The following is a 19779-nucleotide window of genomic DNA, read 5'->3' as shown; positions in this document are numbered from 1 at the left end:
GTATTCATCGCACTGTCGATTTATCGCTTTCTCTGAACCGAACGTTACTTTTTTTGCTATCTATAATATAATATACTGTAATATAATATACTACCAAATATTTGCTGCATCCAGAGCAATAACTTGAAAATGCACCATCGTGGTGAGGGACTTGCTGCGTTATGGAGTGGAACTCTTCAACATTCTCTGGATTGACTTTTCTCTGGTGCGCTGTTGCGTCTTTTTGCCTTCTAAAACCTTGTATCACCTTCTGAACATTATCAGGTATTTTTGAAACATGGATGTTGAGAATCACTTAATGTTGTTTTTCATTCAAAGCAATGCTTCAAGGGGCTTTTAGACCCCAGTGAGTGTAACAAGTCGAACTACATGTGATGACCGGTGAACACGTCCCAGCTGAACAAGCATCAGCTACCACACGACTTCCTTCCTTTTAAGCACATACATACATACAGCACACCGTGTGCACCTATTTCATCTCGTCTCGTTCCTTGATGTGCGGTTATAGAGATATAGTCAGACCGGACAGTAAGGTAGTGCCTTTCATCTTCACTTCCATAATCAAGCTTCATGGCCAACGTAATGGCTGCAGAGACTCGGACGTCCTTGACTTGTGTGTTAGATGGTAAGTGCGCTGCTATTGTAGCGTCCACAGATAAAGGTTGTAGGCAGATGAGGACGTCACTCCGCTGTGGTTTCCTTTTAATGCCCTTTGTCTCTACACTTACAATGAGAGGCGAACAGGGAGCATCATCCAGGCTGTAGATACTGTATTCACATGAACAGCCGAGGACGGAGAATCAGAATTAGAAAACTTGATTAATGCCAAGGGAAATTGTGGTCGTAATATGCTCTGTACACAATATATGACAGTAAATTAAAAAAGAAATAATATTATCAATGGCAAAAAGCTATACAAAAGAACTTAGAAACAATGTGCAAGAAAATGCAGGTTCAAGGACAGAATGAACAGAAAAACATGCCAAAGAATCCTGCATTGTCATTTTTTCAGGAATGAATTGTACGTTTTTATTGCCACAGGAAGAAAAGACCTTCCTGTGGCGCTCAGTCTTTGAGATGGGTAGTCTCAGTCTGTTGGGCCATGTGCTTTTGCATTGGACCAGGAGCTGATGTTGTCCAGGATGCTCCTTGGTTTCAGGAGTCTGTTGAGTCTGTTAGTGTCCGCCACCGTTCATCTGCTGCCCCAGCAAACCACGGCCAACAGAATTGCACTGGACACCACCGACTCATAAAACATCCTCAGCATTGTCCCGCAGATGTTGAAGGACCTGAGCCTCCTCAAGAAGTAGAGACGACTCTGACCTTTTTTGTAAAGGGCCTCAGTGTTGCGAGCCCAGTCCAGTTTATTGCCTATGTGAACCCCAAGATATTGATAGTCCTCGACCATATCCACATTGACCCCCTCGATAGAAACAGGGGTCACAGTCGTCCTGAGGTCCACCACCAGTTCTTTGGACTTTGCCACATTGAGCTGCAGAAGGTTCAGCTCACACCATAAATAGATAAACAACATCCTCCACCACAGCCTCACTCAGTCTCCTCACCCTTGCTGATACCTGGGAAATTTCTGCAGTTTCACACAGATCCAAATATAAGTTTTGCTATTTCACCCGTCACTAGATTACTCACCTGCGACAGGACATGTCTGGTAGACTGGCTGCCACCCTGAAAATTAAATGTTAGGTGCAGCAGGGCGAGGCTGTCACCTGCAGCTGGACATCAGTGAGAAGTTCAGTGCAGGCTGTCAGAGTGTAGTTCTTGTCTGAAGTGGGAGAAGGACCAAGCAGGTGGGGGCTACGGTGTGTTTTGTTTTGTTGTTTTTTTCGCTCCTGCACACCTATTCTCAACAATAAGGGTCAAACATTTGTGTATCCTAAAAGCTCTCCTTCCCCCTCTCCAGTCTAATCTGGCCGGCATGAGTCTCCCCTGCTGACTGCTCTCTCTTGGCGGTCGCCAGCTCTCAGATTCTGAAGCTGCTGGATGCTCTCCTCCCTTCCTGGACAGCTGCACACGTGTTCCCTCACACACACACACACACACCAACTGCCTGGTACAGACACATAAAGTGCAGTGGCCCATCTGTGCTGCTGTCGAGGAAGGCGATGCTCTTTATTTGGTCTGGAGACTTTGTGGCTCCACTGACATTTGCCCAAGGACAATATATGGTGTTTGTGTAGGTTGGACACTCGGAGGTCAATAGAGGAGTATGAATATGATTCTGGGGGTGTGTGTGCACGTTTGTCCGTGAGGAGCTACTGTCGTCGACATTGGGGCTGACATGGGCTTGTCAATTCCACCACACTTTCCTGCCATCTCTCTATTCTTCCGCCACTTGTATTTGCTTCTCTCTCGATCCGTCGCTTCCTCCACCACACTCTTTCCATTCACTCCATCACTTCCGCTCATCTCTCAGTAATGACTTGATCTGATTGGATTTGGTTTCAGATTCCATCCGCGGCTAATGGCCGCGACCGTTGCCAGGCAGCAGCTGCCAAAACAGCGGCAAACATGGCTGTCTTGCCGGGCCGTGCCAATGGAAGAGACAGATCACTTGTTTGCAGCGACGGGTCTTCTCTGCTGACACTCTCACTCGGCTCCATTAGGACACTGTCAGGCCCGACTGGCTGGATCACACATTAGCCAGGAATGCAACCATTCGTCTCACACTGGGCTTGTCTATTAAGATGCGTTTTCTTCTCCACATATTTGTACTGTGGAATTGGCATGATGACATTTTAAAAAATCTGTTATGCTAGAATTTAATAATCCTTTTTGTCCACTTGGTTCATGGTAGGCAAACTTTTTATTTTGATCCATTTTCAATTTGTGAACAGTCCTGTTATTATTTTATTTGTTTATTATTATTATTATAAATATATATAAATATATATTTCACAAAATGTGGGCAGTTTGAGGGGGTTGGTGTTTGAAAAGCAGGATAGGATCAGTAAAATCAGATGTCACTACCATTAAATCCCAGTGATGCACATTACAAGTTGGTAGTGGTAGGACTTTGCCGAGCACTTCACTCACACTGGTGAGGCGATGATATAAAACATCCTCTCATGTAGAAAAGCCAAAATGACTGTCGGCATTAACGGCGAGACTGGAAGTTAAGAGGAGCACTGACTCGCTTGTCAGTGGAGACAGAGTTCTCCAGGTGTCCCGGCTTCTGTTGCAAGTCAGAGGCTTGCAAACACCAACTCATCCCCCTCGCAGTCACGTTCCTTTTGGTGGAAGGTGATGTGGTGGAGATGGTGTGGTACTGTGGCCCAAACATTACATTAATGAACTTGGTATTTAGATGGAGGGATATTAAATAAGAATGCAGTATGTTGGCAGCATCCAAGTTGGACATGTTGCCTGGTGGAGCTGCAACACTAACTGATATTTTGATCATCGTCCAATCCCCGACTGTCTTTGCGATTGGTCGAATAGTCGGCATATGATGTGTACAGGTTGATCAACGGGCCAACACGTTTGTTTGTACTGTCGTAAACAAAAGTAAAAAAAATGTCTCTTAGTTGTAAAGCACACTTAAGCACTCAGAAGTAACATCCGACTTACGACCTGCTCGACTTTTGTCCACCCGTACTTCCGACCACGGCCAGCAGGTGCTTTTTTTTTTTTTTTTAATTCAATGTCACTGCAGCACGTAGCAGCCCGGTGTCTCGTACGGCAGCATCTCACTCTCACACAGCGATCCACCACTACACTAGTACCTCTAACCCTCGCGTCAGCTATTTTGAATGGCATTCGACTGGCGTCCAATCTGACCTACGACCGGTTGGTCGGAACCGATCACGGTCATAAGTCGGATGTTACTTGCATACGGTGTGAAATCTTGTTTTGTAACACTTCACACTTGAATTGCTCCAAATGTGGTTTGAAAGCTATAGTGGCAGATAGTATAGTTGGCTCTCACTTAACTCTTTGTGTCCACAGGGAAATGCTACCATACGTTTGATGTTTTGGGTCATGGTGCTTCCGTTCCTTCTGCCATTTCCATGCACGCACAGTACAGCAATGACCACATGACTCAATACGTGATGGTGACAGCAACTACTTTAAGAGTTTAGACTACTAGGTGAGCCCTTGCAGAGTTGCAGTACCCTCTCAAGTTCTGGCCTTTCCTCATCCTTCAAGCTTGTCCTTCCCAGAATCCCCAGAATATGGCCCAGACACTGGTCAAGGAAGGACCAAATAGCTTGTGCTTGTTTTGAAACCCGTAATGTTAAAATGCTAGTTGTTTCTTGCCAATTCTTTGCAGTTGAGTGAAGGTGAACATTGCGATGCACCAATGAACATTTTAATAAAACCTACGTCCATCCATTGTCAGTTAACCAGCGCATAGTCCTGTTCAGGGTTGCGGGAAGTGCTGGAGCCGATGCCAGCAGTCATTGGGCGAGAGGTGGGAATACACTCTGGACAGGTCGCCAGTCCATCGCAGGACACACACACGCACACATACATACGCGTGTCCTATTAGCCCAGCGAGCATGTCTTTGTGCTGTGGGAGGAAACCAGAGAATCCAGAGAAAACCCACGCAGGCACAGCGAGAACATGCAAACTCTTATTTTTAAAATAATAAACAATTAGATTTCTACTGAACAGAATCTGTGAGTGAGCAGGCAAAAGAATGGTTGAGACTAACTAAAGCCTGCTCCGCTCCCCTGGCCACTGCGAAGGGGTGGCCATCGCTTCTGTGTGATGCTAGGATTCTTGCAGTCTGCAGGTGAGCGGGAGGACAAATTGGTCCTGCAGTCTTAATAGTTTCGAGGCTTCATTACTAAGTGGGTCCTTTTGGTCCCAGCTGGAGTTCTTCATGATAATTGTGTTGCTGGGGTTCGGTGCCATCTCCAGGAGTTTTCTCTCGATGAGGCTGGCTGTCTTCCATCCCGCCTCCACAGATATTGTTAAATGAAACTCGGGGCCTAATGGTTTTCGTTCCTGGCCCAGATTAGATTAATTGTACTCAGAAGCTGTTGTCTTTGTTGTGTCCTTGAGTTGTTTACTTTTCCTTTTATCGTCATGTTTATTAACATGACAATACATTGCTTTTTGTGTAACTCGATTTTGCTGCTGTTTGACGACTTGCATGTTTGAGACGTTGACGCCTCTGTGAATAGGGTTTCTATGCTTTGAATAAGACGTGTCTTATGGGCTACTGTTAAATATTCGAACATGTAAATGTACACAAGATGAAAATGCTTTTGCGTTGCCTTCCTGGGGAGAACCCTTTTTTTCCTCTCGCTTACTCTCCGGAAACTGAGCCCATTAAAGGAGACAAAAAGGCTCTTATGCTGCCCAAGTGTTAAAAGTTTAATCATTTTATTTATTGTAAACTTGGACTCCTGCAGCTTTATGCATGGCCTTCACTGTGTTGTCTCCTCTGAGAATCTCTCTGGTAATAGCCTGCGACGCCTAAATTTCCACTATGTGGAAACATTATACTCATTTCTTGCACTGATATGAAAACATTTGGACACAGCAGCTTGCACTGTGCTTGTTGTTTTCTTCAGATCTTTTCAACACCATCTATAGTACGCACTCATTTATACATGTTTAACATAAAAACTCTTTTCATATTTTTGGCTGGATTTTTCATGATGCCAGAGAAAACCATTTTTATTGGGTTACTTCAAAAAATCCTAATAATAAATCACACAATTTAGGATTTGCCCAGAATTAATGAAACACCAGCATATACATGTACGAGACCGGGAGTGGGAGGGGGTCTCACACTTCTGTGATTGACAGGTGTCCATCAAATGCAACAGTGCTATTCTGTGATGTTGAATATGAAACATCAAATTTACTCGCACTGACTCCAAATTTGGTCCCAAAAATGCGAGGATTTGGTTGCGACCTGCATCCCTGTAAATGCAGATATCAGCGATGGCTGCCATTCCGATTCACATGCGCCTCACTGTGCCGCCCTAGTTCCAACCTATTTTCATTGTGCTCATTAACTGACCAGTTGTTATCGACCTTCAGGGAAACTATTCTACAAGGTTCGCATTAACTGTGATTTATTCTCAGAGCTTCTGCCAGTTTCCACTGGATTCCTGTCTGTTGCATTGCTATTGGTGGCTGGGTGAATGTGCCCTGCAAAATTGAAAATAAATCCATCTCGGACCACTCACTGTATCTGAATAGTGAAACCTACGGCCCCCACAAAGACTGTTGAAAACAAGACAGGCTTTTATTTTCTTCCTGCAGATTTCAGTGTTTGCTTGCTTTACGGACGGAGTTCAGGTTTTTCCTGTAAAGGTAGCCAGATGCCTTTATTTTGCTACTTCCTCCCATGGTAGTGGTTAGCTAGACGAATGCGTTGGTAATCTAGTTGTGACAAAAACAGAAGCCTTGCAAACCCTCTTCTGCTGCATGCCACGACATGGTGTAAAGTCATCCCATTCAATTGTAAACTGAATAGTTGACTGTGGTGCCGTAACGCAGGCCAAACACTTCTGGTGTAAAAGGGGTTTTTCTCTGTAGTTTAAGACGATCTCTGTCCTATTTTTGGAGTGTCCACCATTGGCATGTGGTCTGCATGTGACAAGTCATTCAGCAGTCGTCTCTGTCAGTGAAGACTCCTGGCTAATGACTGAGGTAGATAGAATGTGCTCTTAAGTTTCAATGTTATTCACTTTGACGCCACTCTCCGGCACTATCGGTCTGGCTCCAACAATACCTGACACCAGTCAGCTATTTTTTCCTTGGCACTCCTCCACACAGTCCATCTTCCCACAAGCTTCTTTGGCTCTGTCCAAGCACTCCCCCCTAGCTGGCCCTGCCTTCTGCAACCTTCCTTCTTCTCACCTCCTCACCGAGCCTGCAGGTGGCCGTCTTCTGCTCCAGGCGTAGTGATAACATTTCATAATCCCGATTATCCTTCGCATGAATGAAAAGTGTCAAGTCTGTTTTCATGCATTTGCGCAGTTTATCCAGCCTAAAAATACTTCACACGCGCAGCCCAGTGTGTTCAGTGTTCCTGGAAATGACTTGTCATAGCGACTTTTGAGTTCACACCGTCAGCCATTACGCCTGATCCTTTCGTTTTCTGATCCACTGAACGACGCTCGTGAGCTACTTTGGTCATAGCAGGGGTTCCTTTGTGCTTATTTGGAGTCGAGTATGGGGTCGACAGTGAAATGAATCGTCTTCTAGAATACATTTTTTCTCCATTAAACACTAATGATTGTCTTTAATTTGCAAAAGAAAAGTATCAGTCATCAAGGCTAAAGTGAAATAAATCACATTAAAGTTGCATTATAGATGAACATGGCGCTTCACAGTGTGAATTTTATAAATCACTATGTTCTCAGTCAGTATTTTTAAAGGCTCCATTCTACGTTTTTGTCAGTCTGCATTTCACAAGTCTGACAGTGATCTACATGTGAAGTCACATGATTCGTCTCATGTGTAAATTACCTCAACCCCAGCAACAAAGAATGAATCCTGAGTGACTTCTGTGTGACTTCACAGTTATTCTGACACCAGCTGCTGGTCAATTAGTTCATTATTACGTTTTATTCACCATGACTGAGCTCAGCCCGCTCGGAGCCGCCGGCCTGCCTCTCACCTCCCCGGGAATATTATTACGCTTCATTTTCCTCCAGGAAAAAAAAATTCCTGCTACGCTCTAAATCCATCAATTAAATGATCCAAGTTCTCTGATCAGTATGCAGATGGGTCTGTGTGGCGAGATCGCTCTGTGGTTACAATGAGAGTGAGAACAATGTTGCAGTAAAACACGGCCGTGTGCCCTCAGTCTTTTGATTTTCAGTGTTTGCAGAATTGTTTCATTATGTCAAGTCACACTAAATGTTACCACTCATTTGAACATCTCCGTAATATTTATTTCGTTTTGAATGTTTGCAATCGGGAGCTGTTTTTGAGCCATTTTTTCATACAGTGTGAATCTTTTAATTCATGATAAGATCCTTTGTGTTCTCAGTTGTTTGAGGCTAAATCCAGGCCCATTGTTATTATACATGTGTTTAGTCGCCATGTGAAAAATACTTTTTTGATATTCCTAAAAATGCCCTCAAGAAAAAGTAAAAAAAAAAAAAACGAGTCGCAATCATGCTTTATGAGAGTGAGATTTTTGCAAATTGCAGATTAAGTTTCTTTCAGAGGGAACAGCCACCAAGTCCAGGTGCACCACACACACCATCTGATCTCATAAGCAAAACATCCATGATGAAGGAGACTGCGCTGATGGATGGAAATCTTAAGTTTAAAATAACTAATGAGGATAGAAACTGTTTTATGTTTTGTGCACTTTATGCAGCAAGAGTTTGCTCATCACCGGAACACTTCCACCCTGATGTTTTAGCTCATTTGAACAACTAGAATTGGACCATCCTGCTGTCCAATATTAAAATGTGATAGTCCCAATGAATAAAATATGAAATCTGTCATTTGTTTGACTCATTTTATGAGTCGAACCCCACCTCTTATTATTGTGTTGCTTTCCTCCAAGGCCTTCACAGACACTGCCTCAGTTTGCCTGCGACAGACAGACGCTGTGCCATTTTGTCTTCTCAGTAGATGAAAATAAATTGAAAGCCTGGGAGCCCGACTTCTTGTTCAGTTATTCACTCATACAAATGTCACAGATATACTGTTTTTTAAGCTCTTCATTTACATTTGTATGAAAGTCGCATAGATTTGCATTAGTTACATGTTCCATGAAGGTCAAATGAACCCTCAGTTTGTCCTTTATGGGGTATATGAAACTATTACTTCTGTGGTCCACCACATGGACCGAATTTTATATCTCAATATTCATGTCAGGTATTTTAACATCGATGCCATATAACTGATCAAGGGTTTAAAAATAAATAAATAGAGACTGTCATTACTTCAACATTTTTAATCTCAATCCACATTTCAGATTTGTTCTAAATGTAACTTCAAGAAATATTTTATCCACACAAGAGTGGCCAATAATGCTTTCCTCATGCAAACATTTGTTGACTGAACAACCCAACATAACAGACACTGCCAAGACAATTCTTTAGAATAACCTCAGAGGCTCTAAAATGTGAGACCCATGCACACATTTTCAGCTTGTGTTGCACATGGCCATGACCCGCTCTTTCTTCACGCTACAATCGCGGCAGATGTTATCATCCCACTTGTGATACCATCTGTCACATCCATGCAACACACTGACTATGTTTCTGATGTAGTATGGTCTTAATGGCCCTGACTAAGCCACTTGTCCTCACAAGGTGTTTTTCTCAGAATTGGTCCCCACACCAATAGATAAAGCAATCTTCCCCCACCCCCGAGAACACACACACACACACACTCTACTACCGTACACTCCTCCAGATGGATCATACGGCGTAAATGAGATAGTCTGCTCTGTACTTCTATTAAAGTCACGCTTCACCTGTCGCCATCATCTCTTCGTGCGTGTTTGTGTTTGTATGGAAGCGCTACTGTTTGTGCTTCAGTGAAGCTCAAATTGGGTGTGTGTATACCTGAAGTGTTGCGTGTGCAGCGTCTCTCTACAGTGCGCTGTGCGACGTAGCACCTTTTAATTATGGGCGAAGTTTCATTATCAGCTTCATTAGTCAACGCCTGGCCGGTGTCAGCGCGCACACTGGAGTATGACTGGCTGGGCCTGTATACTATTTAACCTGATGTTCACTTTCAGAATGAGAGTGTAATTTATGATCCATTGTATTGGGACGCGGCCCTATTTCCAGCCAAATGAGAGAGGTGGCGGTGAGTTATGACTGGAAGTTATCGCCTGGTTGTCTCCATTGGAATATGTGTCACTGAGTGGAGCGTGTTCAGGAAGCAGAGGGCAGAGGCCCCTGGGGAGCCCGAGAACAAACACTTGCAGTGTGCTGTGTTTTAGCCACATATTTACTCACAGTGGCCATGGGAGTGAGGAATAAGTGTGGTCTTTAAATAAGACCAGTGTAATGGGCTCTACAGTACAACTGCACTTTTCTCTGATGGCCGGTGTGGGCATTCATGTATAACCAGCTGCAGGGGCCTGCCAGGCCAGGGGCCCCCCACAGCCAATAGGCCAACCTGGATGTTGTTTATTCATGAATTCACTCCAGAAGTGAGTATTGCTTAACCTTGCTTTCATTTTGATGTTGGTCTGCACGCGGTGTGTGTCCCTGGTTCAGTATCATGTACAGGGTTCTCCCCAGTACTTCAGCATTTTAGGGCCCCCCTACACTGAATGTTGTTTTTGTCAGAATGAGACTAGATTCGACTGCCGTTATTCTTCCCACAGTGGGAAAGTTTGGGTTGTTATGGCAGCGTGCACACATGGTTGTGTGCATTCTCGTGTGTGTTGCAGTTATTTTTCCTGCTTAGACTTAGACTTAGACTTAGACTTGACTTTATTGATCCTTTTGGGATGACTCCCTCCAGGAAATTTACGTTTCCAGTAACAATAGAGGCAAGGAAGGGCATGCAATAGAGGCAAGGAAGGGCATGCAAACTGAGGCTGAATTTATTGACTGAGGCCATAGATGATCCCCAAACCTGAATCTGTGTAAAGATTGGCAAAAGCCGTCCCTGCATCCAGTGATAACACTATACCATTTGACTGACTTTGATTTGAGAACTGAATGAGTTTGAATATTTTTCTGTTATATTTCTCTGTGTTTTCAGGGGATTGTCTTCCTTTGATAAAAACCCGTTTGATCTGGATGAATGAGAGATGAACCAAAAGTATTTCTCTTTTGTATATCAGCTATATTTCAGCATAGATGAGGCAACTTCTACACAGCAGGAGTGTGGAGTTCTAGTGCTGGTACTCCAGTCAACATCTTGCTTGGATTTTGCAAAAGATCGAAACTGTTGCCAGGACTGGTGCATGTGCTGTGATTTCTTTTACCGACTATTTCTTTGTATTTTGGCAGATGAAAGAGAAGATGTACAGAAGAAGACTTTCACAAAATGGGTAAACTCACAGCTGGCTAAGGTAAGCCACACCCTTTCTCTGACCTGTGCTTCATTTCGGTGAGTCATTTGAATCATATGTGATCGCAGCTCCTCATTGCAGGCAAGTGTGAAGCATTTTTTTTTTTGAAGAACCATGTGTCTATTCACTGGAGGCACAGGGTTCGAGTGAACGTGTGATCCTGCAAATGCTTGAAAAGTTTGGAAGATGCGGATTGTCTGCTGAACTGGCAATTTAATTTGCCAGTCGACAGCACTACACCTCTGAACGGACCCAGAAGTCTGTATGTGGTGCCTTCAGTATTAAAAGCACCATTCCGCAGTGAAATTCTTTGCCACACTTCCTCTGAACCTGGCAGCCAATTTTGGCTATGTTATGTGATTCATTTCTAGCTCATCTGAAATGTCTTTTTTTTTTGTTCGGCACCACTGAATAAAAAGGCACAGAATAAACTACAGACTTTCAATCCAAAGTTCTGCTTAAATATTGGGGTGTTTATTTCTATGTTAGTCGCTCAACATTGCAGCGGAAACCAAACTGTGATTGTGTTTTCCATAGTATGGTTTGCTGTAGAAGGTTTGGTGCCTCCAACCTTCGCTCTACAAATCCCAAGATGCTCTTCTTCAGGGCTAATAAGAAGACTGTGTTGCTGACTTACCATGTCACTTAACTACACTGTTTATTTATTTAAGAGCTGGAGTGACTTTGGCTCAATCTGATGTCAGATTTGTTTCCAAGGCTTCATTCCAAGACATATGATTCTTTTTTCTGAATATCTCCTCTTTGCTCGGCCACGGTGCAGAATAATGAATACCCTTTGGTTTCCTTTGTTACTTCTCACTTTAGTTTGTATTTCTTAAGGCAAACATGATATGCAACGAATAGTTCCCAGATTGCTTCAATTGTTTTGTTTTGGATTTTTTTTGCCGGTGGCAAACATTTTCCTACAGTGACCATATGATAAAATGCTTGAAACTCCATAAAAAATATGTGAATTATGGGTTCATTGTTGCAATTCCTAAAAAACTAAAATACCGGAATGTCTCTTTTATGAGGTGAATATATTGGAAACATAACAAAGTATAACACATATAAATGAAGGTATGAAGCTGTATATTATTATTATTGTTATTTATTTTCTATTAGACCTTAATGCGTTTATGCTTCAGTGACCTTGAATCTTTATGGCCTCTTCACCAGAGTCATCTAGCAGTTTCTGTGTCACATACCTTTTTTTTTTTAAACCATCATGTTGTTTAGATTTTCATTTCCCTTGTCAGTGACTCCCACATTTTCACTCCCACTATTGCAGTGCACACAGTCTCTGTGTGGTTCTAGCATATTTTTTGATAGAAGTTCCCTCTTCTTCTCTGCTCCTCTTCATCATGAGAACAGTCAGTCAGAAAGGATCCCGGCACAGTCCTTCTTTGGCTCCAAATATGACCAGCAGTGTTTGTCTCTCTATTAGCTCAGGTCACTTCAGCACTCTTGCTTTAGTGAACAGTTCATTGGTGTGTGCTCTGTGACTATTCTTATAGCCTTCTGTAGCAGTGGGCTTGTGTTCCTCCACACCTCCACTCCATATAAGTGTGGGAGTATCAGAGTACAGTACAGTGTACTCAGCACTCTCTCATTCAAGTAGTGTTTGCATTTGTTCATTATATACAGCTGTCTGTATATTTCCATTCTCCTTTGGTTATGTGCTGTTTCTATGTGAGGCTGCTCTTCTGTACTGAAACCCAGAAATGTCACCTCTGATACTCGATCTAATCTATTTCCATTAATTGTCAAAGGCAAGCTAATGTCCTCATTTGGATTTTAAAAGACCATGAATTTCTACATTTAGGGAGAGTCAATTTGTGTCTAGACAATTTCTAATTTTCTTCATTTCCTTTTACGTGTTCTCAATGAATGTTTTCTGATCCTTTCCACTGTTGATAAACGTAGTGTTGTTGTATATGTCATGAGTATATATGAACAGTTTGGGTCCCAGATTCGAGCCATGAGGCTCTCCACATTCTATCTCTCGCTTTCTTTATTTAACTTTCATGACATCCACGTGCTGTTGCCTTCTGCTCAGGTAGCTTTTTATTCATCCGTTTGCCCCGATCCCACTTTTGGTCCCAGTTTTGAGACAAAAAAAAAAAAAAAAAAAAAAAAAAATATATATATATATATATATATATATATATATATATATATATATATATATACACTGTATCATGGTCAATGGTACATGTCTACTGGTCTGTAGTTACTAAAGGTCAAGTAAATATATCAAGAACCATTCAACTTAAGGTCAAACAAAATAGTGAAAAATCAAGGAAAAACAATGACACCCACAAATTGGAACAGGAGAAAGGGAAGATGAGGGGATGAACTGAAATTCTGAAAATAAAGAGATGATCTGACATTCAGTTTAAACAGTCACAGCTCAAGCTGAGGTTTTCGCTCCACACAAACCAGCAGCAGTCAAGTTAACGCTGTCGTCAGACAGCCGTTTCCTCCACTAATACTGAGGGGTCACTGGAGTCAGACACAGTTTTACATAATGTCAAAGTTTTATGATAGCATCCTAACATTTCGCACCAATAAAAGAGGTGTCAGAAAATGTCATTTCCATATATTATCTCTAGGACTTTGAGGTTAACCTGTTTCAAGATGGCTGCAGGGGACATTTTCAACACTGGCCGCCTGCTATACAACCGTAGACTGATTTCCATGAATTCACTGCCGAGCACACAAACACAATGAGACCCTGAGCTTCTTTATATTCACTCATCTCCTCTATCTGTTCTCTGAAAGAGATCAACAGTTCTTCATCCTGTTTTTTAACACCTGCAGCAGCAAGATGCAACACACACACACACACTGTCTGACTCACTCAGGCACAGGTTATCCTCACCATATTGTTCCTTGCCACCGAAAAGACGGGATAAAGGGGAAGCCTGAGGGCAGGGCGGTGTTGCACACAAGAGTTGTGTACTTCTGCACTTGATTTTCATAAACTGCCAGCCATCTTGCTTCTTGATTGTCTACGCCTGCCCTGTTGTTCCGTTCACTGAGTTGTTCCCCAAGAGGACTGAATCACTCGTCTTAAATTTAATTTGAATTACTCATCTGTTTGTTTGTGTTGTCTCTCCGCTGCAGGCTGCCAGATCACTTATTTGGCCAATTTCAATGGCAAGGATCTGTAGGTGTGTTGAGTGATTGGCAGATGGAGTGGTGTGTGTGTGTTTGTTTCACGTGTGAGTGATCTGAAAACATACGATGAGAAGAGGTCAGGGAGAGGCCAAACTTCTGAAGGCGTGACGATCACCCCGACTGAAGGGATGAAGAAGGCAGAAAGTCAGATCACACATTTGTGCAGGGTCTCGCACCGAAGCAGCGGCAGCGTAAATGAAAGTTCAGATTGGGACACGAGTGGGAAGAGGTAGCGGTTGTTAAAAGCAGATGGGTGACAACAAGTGTGAGAAGAAAGGGCAAAAAAAATGAGGACACGGGAGGAGAATGGTGTCTGATTTGCTTCTCAACAAACCATAAAAAGAGGCAATTTATCTTTCACAGAGGAGAGGCGAGTTGCTGTGTTGGAGCGATTTACCTCGCCTGAATCATCATAAACCTTTTGTTGCACAGTTGCATCATCGATTACGTTTCTCTCATCATCTTTATCACTTTATACTGTTGAAGTCAAACAAAGCAAAGGACGATATATTTGTTTATAAAACAACCATGGACGATTTTCTGTTTTAAAACAACCATAGAGGTTTTGTAACCCAGTTTTCCGTTGGAAATTCCCGGACAGAGAAACACCTTGTAGATCAGAACAGCTGCAGGTTTACATGTGAACTGCTAGTGCCGTTCTAAATGGAGAACAAAACCCATGCAAATATTACCCACCAATATGTTGCAGTAACCTGCTTAAGGGATTTGCTTGAATACACATTGATGTGGGAACATTTATTTTGGTGGTCTCTGACAGCCATATTCGAATAAACTGTTGAATTATTTTACCTTTATTTTTTCATTTAATGAAATAAGAGGACACAATTTTACTGTTTCTGAATGACATTTTAAGTGCAATTTGCCTCACACGGTTCAAAATCTGATCACTTTACTCATCCATCTGCGCTGCTCTTTTCTCAACCTCAGAATTGATAAAAACAAGCCGACGCTGCCTCGTGTCATGCAACACTAAAGAGAAAATCCGAGTCGCTCCATGATAACCTGATCAGTCTCGACCCTGTCGAGCCCTGTTTCAGCAATTTATTCCATGAGAATTGCCACAGAACATCCAGCAATCTTAATAAAACATCAGCCGCCCTTCTTGTTTCCAATAATCCCACTTTTATTAAACCTACAATTGATGAGATATTCATCATGACGCCTGACACCTGGCTGGCGGGAGGAATTGCCCTCAGACAGGATTCCTTGTCAGGACTGAACAGGACACTGCATTAGGAAGAGCTGTCAGGTGGAGAGGATTTTCATCAGACATGAATTCATTAATGTAATATATTATACACAAGGCCCTGACTCAGATGGGTAAAGTACATTTCCCTTTATATGTAGAACATCAACTGTAAATCCAAATGAAGTATGAGGATCCAGGTGGTGGTCGATTGCGGACTGTGACCTAGTAGGGTCTGTGACTAGATTCTGGAATGCCACAAAAATCTTCATCATGAAATGATCAATTTACGTGGTGTACTCAATTGGTTCTGTTAAATTCAAACACTAAGTAAGTGTCTAACACACCAGCTAATTCAGTGGAGTGTTGCACTAAGTGAGATCTGAGACGCGCCTTTGATGTCACAGGAGGAATGTCCTGTCGGCTGTTCCATGTGCTGTCATTGTAAACAAGCTCTCCAGCTTCAATATCAGCGACGAAATGCTGAAACGTTGGCAGCTGGATGTTCGAATGGCGCCAGTGAAAGTGTGAGTCGGTTCTTCCCAAACGATGCAGTGCTTCATTGAGAACGGGGGCAGCAAGTTCAGAGATCAAGGGACGAGTGTTCAACCTATGTCATGTTCAATATTCTGCAGCCATGCTGTACATGAATCCTGAGGCCTGACAGTTGCTGCCAGTGCCTTGTTTTTCAAAAAGATATAATGAAGATGTCAATGATAAATGACGGCGAGAAGCAACAATGTCAGAACTCACCCTTTGTTTATGTTTTAGCCAGGGTGTAGGTTGATTCAAAAGTCATATTTAAGCTTCCTGACTTGGTGTCAGTAGGTAGTGAAAAGGTCATTATTTCAGTCGAGCATTTACATTGGTCTGCAATATTAGATTTATTGGTCCGTTAATTGCTGTATTTGTGTATGACTTACCCTTTAAATATTTTGTTTTATCCTTCACCTGTGAGGAGATTCCCTCCTGCTATAATCCTGTGGTGTTCACCTTATGTTGGGTCTAGGCGTCATTTTTATTTCAATATTTTTCGCTCTTTTTGGCCCTCATTGGACCCCATACTGGCCCTCAGTCCAAACTGTTCAGCGTATTTTAATGTCTTCAATATGTTCAAGTGATTCGTGCTGTAAACAGTCAGTGCAGAAATATCCATTTGTTAATTGTTTCTCTCAGTTTTACTGAAGGTTAGAGTTTTTTTTTTTCCCCCTAAATGGCTCAAGAGGGTTGCTGCTGCAGTAAAATGATGCCGGAGGGCATTAAATATGGATTGATAGCTCTTTATTTACTAGCAAGATCGGCCCTGCTCTTGTGTAAATAAACCTTTTTTATTGTGCGTCATTTCATTTTACGTATATTGCTTTTGTTCAAATCGTCTGAAGACATTGTTGGCACACAGCGGCAGTGCCTGTCTTCTCACTGTCCTCTGCAGTCGTCGGTATTTAATGTGAAGATGAAGGATTCCATCTCTGTCCAGTCAATCTCCACGTCTGTGTGCACCTTTAATTTGTCACCAGTGAATTGGACTCAGATAAAGCACATGATGTCACTCCCATCATGTCCAGCAGACTATTTCACCGCTCACGAACCCTGTTGATGACCCTGCTGACCGGACAGTCTGTGCTTCAGAAGTCAGGCAGAGATGGGCCCGTGCCCTGATAATGTATTTGTCATGGACAAACATGAAGTACTGCTTCACTCCTGAACGTTGCATCGACCCATTCTGAATCAGGAATATCTTAAACTGGGAGAAAACAATCACTGCAGATGATGAATGGAACGTGTGAGCTGGAGTGTGCGTGCGTGTCTATTTCTAATTTTGGAGCACTTGTGCCTCATTGAAATAGATGGCAGCGCTGCGAGATACGAATTAAGAGAGACACATTTCACTGCTTCTTGCCTCTGAAATTGCTGATAGCACATTGCCGTCGAGCTAAATTTGGTAAGAAGAAACTTAAAAGCTGTCTCTTTTTCCCCTCGTGGGGAGGCTTCCAGGACCATTCTTAAATGAATCTCGAACATTAAGTCGGTGTTCTTCTTTGAATTGATCGGAGGCTCTGTATTCGTCTGTCTGGATGGTGCAGCTGGGACACAGAAGAAGATGAAGGCCTCTCCTGAGTTCCTTTATCTTCATTTCAGATGGAAATGCTTTTTGTTTCAGGGAATTCTGTCAAAATGACAAAAAAATAAAAAAAATAAAAATCATCATGTTATTTTTACGCCGGTTTCCATCTTGTCAAGTGGCTCCATCTACATTCAAAAACACTTGCACCTTCTGTCAGTCATACCTTTTTAGTCATGGGAATGATTTGATTAAGACTTCATGTTTCATTATTAATAGATCAGCACCAACCATATTTACATAGATTCAGGTCACATTCTTTCTGTACACTACAAATCGCTGGTCAAATGAGTAACGGAGATTTTTTCAAACCTGATGCGCCTCTAACTTGACCACACACCTTCATGACACAAGGATGACATTGAGACTCGTAAACCATCAAGTTTGCTCTGTGGTTAAAACATTGGCTAAAAACCAAACATATCTGCTCCAAAATGTGAGGTGAGAAAGAATAATTGTAGTAATGAAGCAAGCTGAGGCAAATAATGTAAAGATTTCTCTGTAAATTGCCCAAACAATAAAGTTTTTGACCTAAAATTCTCTTTCATTTTGTTTTTCCTTTATGTCTGACACTGACCAGAGACTTGCAAGACTGTGAGATTGTGATAGAATTAATACAGTTATTTAAAATAAATAAATCCTGATGTGTTTTTGCCATAAAGCCCACCCCTTTCTGGAGACATTTTTAGCCAAATACATTTTGTTTCTGCAAATAAAGTGCCAAAATAGCTTCTGTCAGCAGCTAAATATTTTCACAAATTAAAGTGGATTTTCTACAGGACTTTTAAGGGACCACAGTAGGGCTTTCAATGGACGAAGTGTGCTGTGGCTTAAAAATGGTTGACAAACACTGTCATCTGTCAGGGTCAGAAGGGTCGGCTCTGATCCGACCTGCACGTCTCTGAGTCCTGGAGGCATACAGGTCCTGAAGAGGTGGCAGGTTGCAACCCATCACCTTCTCAGCAGAAGGTACGATGCGCTGCAGTTTGCTCTTGTCCCTGGAGGTGGCGCTGTTGTACCAGATAGTGATAGAGGAGGTGAGGATGGACTGGATGATGGCTGTGTAGAACTCCACCAGCCACTTCGTCGGCACTCGTAGTTTCCGTAGCTGCCTTAGAAAGAACATTCTTTGCTGGGCCTTCCTGATGAGGGACCCGATGGTCGGCTCCATTTTGAGGTCGTCAGCGTCTCATGTTTTCGTCCGTCCGTCCACCTAAGACTATGTAGGCGGGTGGAATGGGTAGCTAATCTGGTAAGCTTGTTGGTTCCTTGGGAGCTGGGTGTCAGGTTTTTTACGTAGGCCGGTAGATGGGTTGGCTGGCATCTAGGTGTGCTGTATGATGGTTCTTCGTTTTCCCCGGTAAGAAGATATGTAGGCGTGAAGTTAGAGAGGAAAGTCACAACTTTGGTCCAGTAAATTGTTTTTTAAATTTGGGTGGGCACTCAGGGAGGTGTGATGTACACAGGCATTTAAACACAGATTATTGTGCGCATGTTGTTTGTATTGCTATCTTTATGGGGACATTGTGAGGTTTGTCATTGTCCTAACCCTTTCCCCAGCCTCTCACCCTAAAGCTAACCATCCAAAACAAATCGCTAACCTTGATCAGGTCTCTGAACCAAACTTAAACCCGATCATAATGACTCCGTTATGAAGTCTGCATCCTCAAATTGAGGTTAAGAGTGTTTTGCGAAGCCAAGTCCCCACGAGGCAGGAAGAGACGCGTGTAAACGTCCCCACATTGATTCACATTGTGCCCAGCCACAGGTCTTTTCATGATTCCAATACCCATAATTTAACGCCCACCAGTGTCCTCACGACACTTATCTCCCTGTATTTACAAGGATGGAAGACACACTGTCCTTCGTCTGGAGGATATTAGATGAGTCAACAATGTTGATAAATATCGCACAGCGCAACAAATAGAAAAGACAACTGAGGAAAAACATTCTGTTTTTCTCAGAAATCTTCATGGTATTGTGCTGGCGAGTGTTTACAATAAGCTATGACTAGACAGCCATGGCAAGGCTCTCGATTTACCACACAATGTTCTGACCCGAACCTATGGTCACAAGCTCTGAGTGATGACTGAAAGCACACCACTTGAGAAACAAGGTTTCTCTGCAGGCTTATCTATAGGGTGAGGATCACTGACATCTGGGAGAGGCCCAAACTAGAACTGCGGTTCCTCCACACGGAGAGGAGCCAGATGAGGTGGTTTGGACCTCTGGTGAGTGTGTCAACCAGGCGTCTTCCTGGAGAAGTGTTTCAGGTCAGG

General features: G+C 42.8%; 1 protein-coding gene across 12 annotated transcripts in view; it reads left to right on the top strand.

Annotated features, from left to right (window-relative positions):
• dmd (dystrophin) overlaps positions 1-19779 on the top strand; it is a 230881-nt gene that overhangs the window by 65793 nt on the left and 145309 nt on the right. For all 12 annotated transcript variants that reach the window (XM_053872553.1, XM_053872472.1, XM_053872455.1 and 9 more), the window contains exon 2: positions 10927-10988. In XM_053872553.1, coding sequence (XP_053728528.1) covers positions 10927-10988 — 62 coding nt within the window. The remainder of the gene's footprint in view (positions 1-10926; positions 10989-19779) is intronic.

The sequence above is a fragment of the Synchiropus splendidus genome, chromosome 1, assembly GCF_027744825.2.
Source record: "Synchiropus splendidus isolate RoL2022-P1 chromosome 1, RoL_Sspl_1.0, whole genome shotgun sequence".
In the NCBI taxonomy this organism is placed as follows: Eukaryota; Metazoa; Chordata; class Actinopteri; order Syngnathiformes; family Callionymidae; genus Synchiropus; species Synchiropus splendidus.
This window is presented reverse-complemented; position numbering and strand designations above follow the sequence as displayed.